This window comes from Taeniopygia guttata, chromosome 1A (assembly GCF_048771995.1).
Source record: "Taeniopygia guttata chromosome 1A, bTaeGut7.mat, whole genome shotgun sequence".
NCBI classification, from domain to species: Eukaryota; Metazoa; Chordata; class Aves; order Passeriformes; family Estrildidae; genus Taeniopygia; species Taeniopygia guttata.
In genome coordinates this window covers 25,919,660-25,933,915 of record NC_133025.1, presented here as the reverse complement: position 1 = coordinate 25,933,915, position 14,256 = coordinate 25,919,660, and the positions used below count along the sequence as shown (strand labels likewise).

General features: G+C 38.4%; 1 protein-coding gene across 2 annotated transcripts in view; it reads right to left on the bottom strand.

Moving 5' to 3' along the window:
* Positions 1 to 9,926, bottom strand: part of SAMTOR (S-adenosylmethionine sensor upstream of mTORC1) — a 31,539-nt gene extending 21,613 nt beyond the window's left edge. The window contains exon 1 of one of the 2 annotated variants that reach the window (XM_072921814.1): positions 8,986 to 9,926. In XM_072921814.1, the coding sequence (XP_072777915.1) occupies positions 8,986 to 9,397 (412 nt within the window). In that variant the 5' untranslated portion in view covers positions 9,398 to 9,926. The remainder of the gene's footprint in view (positions 1 to 8,985) is intronic. The other variant, XM_030257631.4, reaches the window with a different exon arrangement.
* Positions 9,927 to 14,256: the final 4,330 nt, after the last annotated feature.

Below are 14,256 nucleotides of genomic sequence, written 5' to 3'. Positions count from 1 at the left end.
CTCCAAACAACTGCAAATAATGGGTCATAAGGCACTGTCACCATCGTACAGGGCCTTTCAAAGGGTCTGGCATTTAATTTCATTTGAGCAAGTAGCATGGCAGTGCATTGTTTTGCTGTGGTTTTTCCTCCCCCATACTCTAACATGGTGAGCTTTGAGAAGACACAAACAGGCACACCATATATAGGAACTTCAAATCCAGAATCACAGTCCAATACTGACTTGAAAATGCAAACAGTCCTTCCTATCTGTTGAGATTTTGGGATAGTAACTACAAGTCTTGAAGAATTTAATTTCAAACTGATACCCAGAACACAGAAGAGTTATGCATTATTTTTTTTAAAATCAGTATATTATAATCCACTGTGTACTAATTTTTTCAAGCAATACATTATCATCCAGGTGCAAATATGGCATTAACTCTATACTCTAGAGTTAAACATTTATTTATGAATCAAGAAATTTTTGTTTATGTAACCAAACAGGCAGTAAAATATGCAGGAACGTTTAATGACAAAACTAGTAGTTACTAGAAAAATAAGATACATAAAGTCTTCTATTAAGCAATCAGTAACTGTAAATTAAATAGCAGCTTGTGGTAGGCAAATCTAATAGAACAAAAAGAAAAGTCTTGAATCTTTGACCACATCCTGAAATTAATACTTGACTTTGTGTATTAAACTTTTCATACTCATGACCATACCATAACCTAAAGTTGAAGGCACTAAACAATTCTACTTTCAATTCACAGATTACCTTTTAAGCAACTTAAAACCTCTTTTGAGTGCTGAACCTTCAGAGATCTTCATAGATATGCCACTGTCCAGCTGAAAAGTGTGACTGGCAAAACTAGCTCACAATAGGAGTTTCACACACCTCTCTAAACACTATAACCATGCTATTTCAAAATTAATTAATGCTTGTTCTATTTTTTTCAGAATTACCTAGAAAACAAATACGTAACTTTGAAGATTAACTATTCCTTTAATAAAAAGTCAAAGCCCACTGTTTCCTAGAATTCTGTCACTGAACAAATGACTGATCGAATTGTTCTTCCTAACACAGATTTTACAGTAACAAAAATCCAATACTACCTACCTAGAACAGATGAATCCTTCTAAGTAATTTCCACCCACATTAATATTGCCCACAGAATAGCCATGTCATAACCATGAACTCAACCACAGATGTATCAGCAGTTGCTGAATACTGTCACACAGAGAACAGGTCAGGCATGTAGAAGTTATTTTTAAATGATCCTAATTACAAGATAATTTTAATTGTGGGTAACAGCAATAGAGACCAAATGTTAGCTCTAGCTTTTAACAACCGAAAATATTTTTAATGGAGAAGACTCATAGAAAATTAGTAAGAATTCCCCTAGCTCCACACTTATTTACAAGTCCTTATCAGAGGTTCCCATAACAGCATGAGAAGATGCGGTTTGCCATTCTTGGTGAGACAAACCTACACCATAATTCTTCTCTCCAGGTAGTCTGTTATAAAGAAAAAAAAAATCGGCTTTATTCCACCCCATTTTTAAAATATATTATTTTCTTTTAAAATTTACCTGTAGATTTAAAATATATTCTTTTATTTTAAAATTTACATTTTTACTTGTAAAATGTTAAACTGAACTGTCATTTAAGGTACGCTTATAAAATAAAAATAATTAGGCAGTTTTTCTTCAACTTCTGACAGAACAAATCACGTCAACTGGTATTTTAAGAAAACATAACCTTCTGTACTATAAAAGAAATAGAGCTCAGTTCTGCTAAAGGCAGTATTTTTCATTTTGGAATGGGATGAAACCAAAACCAACTGATTTGAATAATTCTGTTTTATCAAGCAACACAATAGTTATCACATAGAGTTATCTGTACCTACAAGAAGATATTTCTAATTGCTATTTTCCATAAGTCCACTGGTGCTCTTTGGAAAAACTGCAGTCATCTTGACAATCTCAAAACTAGCTACAGAATACTTCATCCATCACCAAACAAGACCCTGCATATCAAAAGTTAACTGGCACTGACACTGTGCATTTAAGTCTTCAGGTACATGTCACACAGGTTTAGATCTTAAGCAACAACTTCCTCCAAAAAAAAAAAAATTAAAAATAGTAGTAATAATAAAAAAAAAAACCAAAGAAAGAAAGAAAGAAACTAACAAACCCCACCCACCAAAACAAATCCCAAAAAACATACAAAAAACCTACTTGAGAAAAAGGGTAATTATTTCCTTCTGGAAAACGAAAATTTTCTCAATTCAAGGTAGCTTTAGTTGGAAAAACCCCAACAAAAACAAAAAAAAAGAAACAAACAAAAAAATTTAAAAAACACCTCCAAAAACCCCCCCAAAAAATGCCAAACCACTAAAAACCCATCCCCATGTGTTTAAAGGCTTGAAGTCTTCTACATACTGGTAAATAACTTAGTAAAGCAGAAAACCAGATTCAATCCACTCCCTTTTCAATACCTTCATTTAACAACACATTGCCTTCCTATTTTCTCCTCTACCAGAACTTTGGTGCTAGTAGAAGAGAAAATAACCTCAATATACATAATAACAACAAAAGGCAAAACCAAAACCGATATGTTAATATTTGCACAATATTAAGACTATCTTAATAAAAAATAATAATTATTGTTCATTGTAAAAAGCAAACCTATCCCCACAATTAACAAGTGTCCATGACAATGCTGCATAACTTAGATGATCAGTTGCTAGCCATAGCAATGCCTAGCAAGGTTTTTGAGGGTTTTTTTGTTTGTTGATGGCACTGCACTGCAGCATGAAAACAACCCATCTCATTCTCAGCCTCTTAAGATCACCTCTCACTTGCTAGAAATAGCAAACTAGCTTCTATAACATGCTAAACAGTAAATGAGGAAAGCAGTCCTACATTGTTCACTAGACTAAAACTGAAATCAAATTCCTATTAGTATCTGACAAAATTTCCTTATTAACATTGTCAATTGAGATTTAGCTGTACTAATAATGTATGGATGCTGTGGCAATGATAAAAATTAATCACACAAGGAATATCAGAAAATATTATGACATTCATAATTTTCATTGTATACAAGATAAACTTATTGAACATCTGTCTTACTAAATGCATATTCAGCATTCCTCGCAAACGACACTAGGTAGTTTTGGCTTCTCTGTTTTCCAATTTTACATGTCTATATACAGAACATGAACTTCAACTTGGACAAAGTTCAAGCAGTCAGAGTTAATATTTTCCTCCTCATGTCTGACTAGTATTTGCTTCACATTTCTTATGAGTTACCTCAACTTTTTCAGAATAAAATCTTTTTTAAATAATCAAGTGCAAGAATCTAACTTTCTCTATTGCAGTATCAATGTTCTTCCCTCCAATTTACATGGCAAGGATTCATTTGACCAAATGGGGATTTCTACATCTGGCCTCTCAGGTAAACTTCCTATCCTATCCTAAACAGACTCTGAGAGCCCAACTGACTGATATTTCCTCATCTACTGGGGGTCAGCTTAGATCACTCTAAAGAATAATTTGTGTCTCTCATGCTAAAAATCTCTGATGGCTGTCACACAAGCAGCATGTATGTGATAGTTTAAGCAATTACTGCCCCCAGGTGTTGGACCTACTCTTCTGGAAACTTCATTCCTCTCCTCTTTCCCAAACCTGACTTTCTGGGATGGACTACGTGCTGTACCTTAACACAACCGACGCAGACATGAACACGTCAACAGAAACTACTGATTTTGGTAATTTTTCCAAATGCAGGAGCTAAACTTATGCTGATAGGTACAGATCTTATTATGCTGACCCTTTAACAGGAACATCATCTTCCCTGCCAGGGCAGCAAAGGAGCAGGGAAGGTGTCATAGACCTGTTTGTTCAGTGAATGCAAGCCCATACTGTAGTCAGTACATTTTCAAATTTACAGGCTAACTAAATTATAGCAGTAATTAAATCCCGCAAAATGCAAATCTTATGTGATTTCTAATGAAAGCCTTGTTGCAAAAAGGTGGTGTGCAAACTGTAAGGGCAATCATATCTTAAAGCTCTTGTCATAAACAAGAATCGATCTTCATTTTAATTAAATAAAATTTAGTTTCTATTGCTGGAAAATTCAAGACTAAGTATTACAAAATGTCTTCCTGTTCCAAGAAATTATTGCAAGTGGTAGAACACAAATTAATATCTTGAAAACTTCTATCTTCTATCTATCAAAATTAATATATTGGAAAATTTCTACTGTAAATCAGTTATATTTAACAAAAAGGAGTAACAACTGTTAATTTATCATGTAGAGTTCAATGACAAAGTTTTTCCTGTCCTGTGAAAAATGACACCATTTCAAAATGTTTCCTGTTTCACATTAGGAAGAACTTAAGCTCTCTCACAGTTTTTCATGAAAAACATGAGACAAAGAGACCATGAAACAAGTGAGTTCAGAACAACCCTTCTGTCTAAATGTCTAAACCACTTACCTACTTGGGTTACGTATTATCATCAGGCAGGGTCCTGTAAATTTTCCTTGATTTTCTGAAAAAAAACCTTCTAAAAAGTTCCTTTTCTTTGATATTTCAACAAATATTTCTTGTAAAGAATCAAACTGCCACGTAGAAATGTTTTTGTCAGCTTCTATGATGTGGTAACTAGTAACAGGACAAACAACATTTCTGTGTGATTCTCTAAGCCTCAGCAGCCTTAGCAGGCATATGTTAGGAGAAATGACCTGTTTTAGTGAACACACAGGAAAACTTTTCATAAAATACCTTTACAGATACCTCGGCAATTTTTTCCACTTGTACTTATAACAGAATTTTAAGGGAAAAACAGTCTTGTAAATCATCTTTCAGACTATGCACAAAACCATCTATAACTGCGGGTCATGCTACAGAGAAAACGTTTACTTGATAAATACAGCTCAGCGGGACTACAAAAGTAATAAACAACTGAGAGAAAAACAGGATGCCTCTGTATCAGGGGAAGGGATTTTTTATCCCAGTAAAAATTAAACTTACTTAGTTACTACAAGCAATTAGAAGCAAACAAACATACATCACATAGCAGATGTTCACTAGATCTAGCGTAGTTCCTTAGGAACCACTAAATCTGCTATTACAGGTCTGTCTGTCAGGCTCCACACACACCAGCCTACATGCAGCATATGAAACATTCATGCATATATGCAACCCATACAACACGCTCCAGCCCATGGCTGCAGGTGCCCAAAAGATGCATAGAGGAAAGCTCTGTAAAACCTGGGGTCACCTGTGGTACCAAGCAACAGAACCAACAGGAAGCGACTAAATCAAACATTGGTTTTTTTCCCCATCTCTGTGTAGTAACAGAAATTCAAACATTATGGAAAATCCTAGTTTCTCTACTTCCTAAACGCTTGTGTCAAGCATCCAAAACTACCTTGAAATTTCTGATAAGTGAATAACTCACTACTTGAGAGCAGTTTCAGCTTTTGGATTTTACTATGGTATGTAAAATAATTAAGATTAAATTACTCCATTTGAACAGGAAGCAGGAATCAAACTAAAAACCCCATGAGCCTTATACTAATGAGAGAGACTCCTAAGTGAATATGTTACATCTCAGAGTTATTCTCACTTAAAGCTTTCTTTATGATAGAAAGTTTACAGGCTAACCTCAGGAATGATGTTTATTTTTGGGAACTACTATACAACTACTCTTTATCATTACCTAAAAGCAGCTTGAAACCACTTCTTAATGGTTGTTGATTTAGTTGACACATTCACTCAGTGTGGACAAGAACCAATCACTTTAATTTAAAACCTACACTACTTTGCTAAATTTAATTAAATAATTAAAAAATATCACATATAATACTACTGCAGGGCCCACCGCAGGGAAAAAAAAAAGCCTACAGTTTCAAAATACCAAATTTACCATGGCATTTATGATGACATGCTTCCCTATATTTTCTTATTAACAACAGCGAGGGGAAGAGAAAGGAAGGGGAAGAAAAGGAAATAAAGAAGGAGAAAAAGGAGAAAAAAAGGAGAAAAAATTGAAATATTCTCACTATAAGTCATACTGGTAGTATCTAAACAATAGAAAAGATAAGTACTGGTCACACAGCAAAAAAATGAAAATTGTTGAAGAAAATAAATAAATGCACTTCAGTACAAACTTAAAAGAGTTTCAGCTGCATCATTTAAAAGATGGTAAATGCTTGTCATGAATGGCATGGGGCTTTGATACGACATGAGGCGCAGTACAGAACTACGTATAAAATCCGTGCACCATGCTTACAAGTATAAGCGATTCAGTAATTGCAGAAATTTTAAAAATAGCCAAGGTTTAGCTTTGATTAATCTCCAGTTTTTCACCAGGAAGAAAAATCAAAATCAAACCCTTTCCATGACATGATGACTAAACTTTATTCTAGTAATTCCCTAGTAACTGCAAAAAAAATTACTGCAATGCTTCCCTAGTTAAGAAATATTGCTCTTGCACTTCTGACAAATATGTAACTTCAAAAACATGTTGGCTTGCAATTTTGGAGCATATTGTCACTTTTTTACTGGCTCATCTTCAAAAAAAAAGGGGAACCATTGCAGAAAATGAAATTAAATTTATAACAATGGTGCAGTTATAGGCAACTCAGATAATATACTGGCTTCCCTGTTACAATTGCCCATTAAAACACAAACCTTGATAACATCAGCAAAGCAAATGAATTAGGAAAGAAATCAGCTTATTAAAATCAAGTCCAAATAAAATCTATCAACACACATCTCAGTGTATCAAGGATGCATCTATTTCCTTTCAACACTTCTAACAGAAGACAGTAACCTAGGATGATATTAGGGATGATATTACAATATAAAGGGCTTTCTTAGACTTATCAACCCTGTACAAAATAATCATATAGCTTTCAGGATAATGAACATGATTTTTCATCTACCAATAAAATTAATATGGGATTCTACTTTGGCTTCTACAGAAAAAGCACTGAAGTCCATGCAACAGCAATTCAAGCAGTGTTTGTTTATTTAGACAAATAGCTTCACAGAACTCTAGTAACACATGAGAGGAGACAGAATATAAAAAGAAAAGAGAAAAAAAGAGAACAAAAGATTGAGACTAGTACAGAATAATGTTTCTGTTTCATATGGAGGTGAGAACACTGAATTGTGGAGTCAAGAGGCTTTCCCTGTGTAAAAAGCTGTAAACACATAAGCAAGAATGAAAGGCTTTTGCTTTTTGCTTTTCAATATTCAAGACATAATTCAAATTGTATAGCAAAATTACAGATGATTTACTGATACTTTATTTCTATTTAGAAAACTGTCAAGTTTAATTTTGTCAGGATAACATACTTGCCAGTCAGCATCACCAAGTATTAGGAAAAAAAAAAATTCCAAGAAAAAACCTTTTAGAGATCAAGCACGTCCTGGTAATACAATTTCAGAATGACATTAAAGGCATTTAAGAAGGAGATTCTCAAGGCTGCCTTTACAAGCAAAGGAAGATGTAGGTAGAAAAGACTCCAAAACTAAAATTCTTAAGCTGAATGAACCTGAAAGAACCTACTCACTCCTGACTACTAAACACTAGTAACTTAAAAGGATCATCTACTATTGCATGAGTAGGTAATAGGTAGAGTTTTTCTTGTTGCATAGATGTGGTGAATTGTTTGGTTTTAATTCAATGAAATGGTTTTAACTCTCAACTCTCAACATATCATGTTGCTACTTTGAGGAAATTAGAAAAATCATTGTAAAGTTTTCACTAATGTATGATTTACAAGCCATAGGAAGTAAATGAAAATACTGTTGGCTCTTTCGCTTAAACAGCTACACACAATTTACCCTTGAGCACAAACTTGCTTTTTGCTAAGAAGTAGTCTGACAAAAACTTCCTCCTTATTTAGGCTCTCATCTAAAAAAAAAAAATCAGTTGCTACAGAGTTTGCTCACTTTAAAAAAAAAGTTAACAAAGCCAGTCCTTGTCTGTCTTAATCTACAGGTGCTCTGAAATAACACAGAAACATGTACTGCTAAAAGCTGGACTCCTCTGCCAGGATTGGAATGTTTACATATCCTATGTTAATTCTCCCACCATTTGAGTGAAGGGAGATCTTCCCTTAAGTTTTGCTTCACCACGGCCAAAATAAACAGCTAATTTTGATCAGTATCTAGACAGGCCAGTGTTTGTGCCCAAATCCCATGAACTGGCTCCAGGGGAGATTTTGGGAGTCCAGAAGGCAGTATGACCTTGTTTCTTTAACAGAAGTGTCATATGCAAACACAGAGGAGAGGCAAGAACTTGTGCCTACAAGAGGAAGAGCTCCCATTTCATGCGTGTGTTCTTCTGGAGGCGAACTGCAGGCTCACTACAAGAATGGATGGATGAATTTTCTGTGACTTGTGCGAGCATTTCAGGGAGGTTTTGAAGCATCCCAATGCCACTAGTAAAAACCTTGCATAAGGGCATTAATACTGACGACAAAGTAGATATTTCAAAGACTACGATTAATTACAACAGCTTTACCCCAACCCCTTCAGGTAGCGCTCCTGCCTGAACTACTGCACTACGACTGAAAGACAGGAGGCACAAAAACCTGTGCCTTTCCAGATCACCATTCAATCTCCTTCGGCATTCATCATCTCCTATTCTCACGCTTGCAGATGCTCAGTTTGGAAAACACTGCTATAGGGCCGGGAAGCTCCCTTCTCAGCCAGGACGGGGCTCCGCACCCAACAGCTGCAGGAAAGCGGCACAACCCCGGCAGACCCGACCGGCTGCCTCCGGCGGGGCTGCGGGCAGCCGAGGGCAGCGGCGACCCCGCTCTCCCGGGGAGGAGCAGGAAGCGAGCGCGGAGCTGCTCCCAGCCATCCTGCCCCGACCCCGGGCCGGCCCGCCGCCCCCGCCCGCGGGGGACGCCCCGGTCCGCTGCCGGCGAGGGCAGCGGGGCGACCCGGCCGGAGCGGCCCCCTCCCCCGCGTTACCTTCCCGGTACTTCTTGCGCAGCCGCCGGTGGACGCTCTTCACCACCCCCGACAGCTTCTCCTGCTCCAGCTTTCGCTCCTGCTCCGGGGGTGGCGGCGGGGCGGCTGCGGCCCCGCCGGGCCGGGGCCGGGGCTGCGGAGCGGCCTCCATGGTGTTCCCGCTGCTCGCCGCGCACCGCCCGGCCCAGGGGGAGGCGCGCGCCGTGCCGGGGCTGCGCCGGCCGGGCATGCGCGCGCCGCGTGGGCGGCCGGGACATGGAGTCCGCGCGCGCCGCCGCCGCTCCGTGGCCGCGCCCCGCCGCTCCCGCCGCTCCCGCCGCTCCCGCCGCTCCCGCCTCCGCGCGGCACCGCGCTGGCAGTGGCCTGGGCTGCGGGACGGGTTATTGCCGAGTGAACTTCCCACGCCGCACATCTGGAACGGGTCACTCCGCGGTGCTTAGCGAAACAGGGCGGCGGAAAACACAGCGAGTGTCCGGGGCAGTGCGACTGCCCCTGCACTGGGGTGCATTGCCCCAGCCGACGGTGTTCCCAGAGACCCCGTCAGGGAGCCGGCCGGGAGCCCGTCTGGCGGGGGTGCAAAACACATTCCCCACCTACAAACGACCTTGCAGAAAAAGCCTGAATTCACAACATACTCGAGCAAACCCGGGCGGCTTGGTGTCCGTGGTGTGGGCGCTTGAAGAACGCGAGTTTTGTTCAGTTTTTTCATGTCTTCGCGGAGCTGCTGTGCCCATTTCTCTGCGCAGCCCAGTTTCTGGCTGGGAACGCGCTGCCTGCGCGGGAGCAGCGCCTGCAGCCAGCAAAGCTGCCCCTTACAGCGGGCACCTTTGCCTGCAGCTCTGCGCCCGGCCGCAGCCCTTCCCCAAATCCCCAGTGCTTCAGTTCTCTCTGGTAGTAATTGTTGGAAATACATAGACAAAACCATTCCGTAGGAGATCGTGGCAGGGAAATACGCCATGAAACTGCTTGTTTGACGTGGCCAGAAGCATTAAGGGGGTAGTTGCAGCTACAGTTAAATCTGTGACAAATCTGACAGTAGGTAGCGTTGAGATTTCATGCTGATGAGAAGTCCGTGACATATGACTTTGTGCAGTGGGTTGTATAACAGGTTCTTAGCAGCACCATGATGGCCCTGCCAGAAAAAGAAAAAAATTACACCTAATCACAGAGGACAGTGGTTTTCTGCTTTTTGGATAAAATGCTTTTGAAGGTGCAATTATCAAGGCAAAACTCCAATATCCAAAGAGAAGGTTTTCATTGTTACCGGCTGCAAAGTCATCCCTTGTTCACTCACTCTGAGTGAGGTGCGCAAGTACTGATCTCACCCATCACCTGGAAGCGCCCACATGATGCTCAAAGGTCCAACTTTTTCTGTGCAGGTATTTTTTAGAGAGTGTTTAAACAACTTCATTGTATTTTGGATCTTTCATCCCTATGTGTTATGTATTTTATTGTAAGAGTATTTCCATTTTGTTTTGTCGGGTGGGGTTTTTTTTCTTCAAAATACCAGAGCATAATGGAAGGAGAATTTAAAATTTTGCTAGTGAATCAGCATTAAGAAAGAAAAATTCAGTGTAGTGACTGAGTTTTTACTTTAGTTACATTTTCCTTTAATTTCTGAAACTGAAATAACTGATCATGTGTTAATGAAAAAAACATGCCACTGTGTATTAATTTTACTTTGACTTGGAAAACATCCAAGAGTCATCGTCTACTGTGGATTATTGTATTCCATACTTACCAACTTATTTCAGGAAGTTAAATCTGAATCAGAAATAAAACTTTATGCTGGGGTTAATTATATCTTTCTGAAATATTTTTATTTCTAGTTTTATATGCAAGTCCGCCTAAGAAGGATTAAGATGGTGTAAAAAGAGATTACATCAATAATGACTTGGACAGGGAGCCTACGTGGCTCTTTACATTTTTCCATTGTGTAGGATTTTGGGAAGCACAGGCTGAGAAGGAAAAGCATGAGCCAGTGTTCTGTGTGTGGCATCATACTAGGAGAGGACTGAGAGAGGGATCCTGGAAGAGTAGGAGTATTAGAGTGACAGAAGAGAGATGGGGGCATTGGGAGGATGCCTGTGATGCTGTGGCATCAACACTCCCAGTCATGAGCCTCCAGACTTGGAAGTCTAGGTTGCACAGTCAAAGTATGAGTATGTCTGTGATTTGGAAAATCAGAAATCTAATTGTGGAATTGGAAAACTGGGGTGAAATTATACTTATGTTAAATATACTCTCTCAGAATAATAAGTTATCATTTGAATTATGTTATCACTGTTGTTTTTCTCATAGTTCTCAGAGTTTCTTTCTAAAACTAGTAAAGTGAGTTTAAATACAAAGTAGTTTTAATTTATCACAATGGAGTAACATGGAAGTTTAGTTTCAATAAGCAAGTAGGGAGCATTTATCAAGTGTCAAGTCTTTCCAGCCACAAAAATTAAAGAATATTTGATGAAGAGGCATTATAGTCACAGGACACACAGATATTTTCCCTGGAATATGTGATGGGAATTTGGTCCTAGTGACAGGCTTCAAATGCAAAATAATTGAAGGAGGTATTGGTGGAGATATTGAAGGAGATAGTGGTGGGAAGTGGAGTGGGCAGTTAAAGCAGAATTAGTTCTCTAAAGCCTGATGGAACTGATGTCCCCATGCTATGTCAGGGTGGAGAAAAAAACGTGTGATCTATACATTTCTTGAACACATTACAGGAAGGTTCAAAGAAGGAAAAGAGATGAACATAAATGTATTTGTCCCTGAGGCATAAGACTAGAATGAGCAATAAGGATTCAGGCACTTACTCTAAGAGGATAAAAGCAATAAACTATTCGTCTCCTGATAGGGGTGATGGAGTTTCACTCTCTGGGAAAGAATGGTTTTGAGCAGCTGGACTTACTACCTTGAATGCAGAAAATGGATGAATGATCCTCTGTGTATTAGTTACTTTCTAAATAAATTAATTAATTTTAAAAGACAATTTAGGGAAAACTACAATCATTTCTTTTGACATTTCTGAAATATTTTAATGTCTGTCACTTTTCATTAATAGCATTGGAATCAAAAGTCTTGGTTCATGGACTGGGAGGACGAATAATGACAGCACTTTCCAGTGCTTGTGTGGCTGGAAGATTCACAGAGGATGTGGGAAAACCAGTTCACATCTCCACTCTGCCCGCAGGGATCTGAACCCACATCTTAACTATGAGATTGTATGAAGTGGAAGTGCTCTTCCTTCCTGAGGGAAGGGTGACAGCAGCCTATATTTTCAGTCTTTCTCCCAGTGAAATTGTGGAGGAAAAGTAACATAAAAACTTTGTGAGCTGCGAATCAGCAATGCTTTGCTTCCATCTTTTTCAGTGGCAGTTTTGACAATCAAGTCTTCCCAGCCACTTCACCTCTTCTATCTTAAAGATGCTAATTGTTTGAAAAAGAACCAAAAAAAGGACATCAAAGAGAAGAATTTGTCCAGTGTGATGACATCATCATAAGTCTCTAGTGCAATGTAATCTACAAAAATATTACCGAAAGCATGTAATTGTTTTAATGGAACACTGAAGCACGGTAGTGATTTAAAAGGACTAAAATATTCTTTGTTAGATGTAGAAATGGTTTTGCTATATGTATCTGAATGGCAGACAAACAGGCAGCAGTAAAATGTTTGAGTTGAAATTAAGATTTTCTTCTACATTAATGGTGGTGTTTTATAAGCCATAAAAATAAGATAATATGGTTTTAAAAGTGGGAGTTGCTTCCCTGAATTTGCACTAATGCAGTTATTTAGAGTTGGTCCATTATTGCATTCTTCAGACTACACACTGCAGTAATTTAGCAATTAAAGTTACATAGTAATTAAAACTGATACCCCATAGCAATAATTTTATAACTACAGATCTTAGATTCCATTTCTGGAGACTGACACCTTTAAAAGTAAGTGCACACCAGTAGTCCCTTTACTTAGTACCCTGACCCTGTGTATTTTAGTGGAAAAAAGTAGTCATTATATTGACTTTGGTTTGCATCTGAAGTCCCGATATTTACATAAATAAAGCTTTTGCTTTTGGAAAGCAGATTCTACTGCAGGACAAATTAAGGTTACTGCTCAAGTGGGTAGAGACACCCGGCTTGTAGAAGGGTTAAAATACTTCCCAAATAGGGGCTCATTGTGGAATTTAATTAAGTATCTTTAAGATCATGAGAATTAGATACTGATAAAATATTTTATTTGTTGAAATTGTGTCTTTTACTTTCTAGCTTGTGTTGTAAAATGGCAGGAATAGTTTAAACAGCAGCCAGCATTTCTGATAAACAGTACATTCTCTACCTCCATTCTGGCCAGCAGATACTATCTGTGTCTATCCATGGGAAGGAGCTGTTTCTTTTGTCACGGGAGGGAAAAGTTAAGAATTTGTAAGTTCCTTCAGACTATCACTTGTGTGATAGTAAAGAGAGTTAAATTTCATGGAATTACAGAAATATTTACTGAAAAGCAGCAAAGCACTTTATACTTAAAATACCCTGGATGTTATGTGCATGAGTAGAAAGTAAAACAAGCCTTTAATGCTGAGAACAGACAATGCACTTTCTAATAGTTTCTGTATTCATTGCAACTTCTTTGCAACCTAAGCATCAAAAACATACTTAATACTCTAGTAACAAAGATCATTAAATATAAACACAATTTTTTGAAAATCGATCCTAAATTCCCTTAAAAATATGTTGGTTTTTTAAAATAGATTTTAGTCTGAGCACATTCCCCTGTTATTTGGAATTTATGAATTATTCAATAACCAGAGTCAATATCATGATAGCTTTAGCAAAGACTACTAGCTACTCTTTCTAGATCAAGTTTCTTCTTAGCTGATTTCTTGCTGCCATGAAGGATTAACTCATAAAATCACTTTGATTTAGCAAGAGATGTCAAAACATCCAGCAGATCTAACTGGTTTTCTTCCAATGTCATTCAAAATAGTATGTGGTTTTAGCACTGGTTCATGCTTCTGTCAGCTGCTATGTGTAAATTTGCTGTATAATCAACTCAGACGCAGTAACTTTAAGAAAGTTTGGTACTAGCACAAAAACTTTTATGTTGATTATTTGTGCATCTGCAAAACCTGATAGTCTTAAAGATGGTCTCATTTTTTGGGATTGAAATTCCAGCCTTCCCGTATGGGTCAGGTGTGTATAATTTTAGTTCCTTTCAACAGCAGTATAGCTGTACAGTAAGTCATTTTCAAATTGGGAAATGCTACAGTTTCCTGTGAT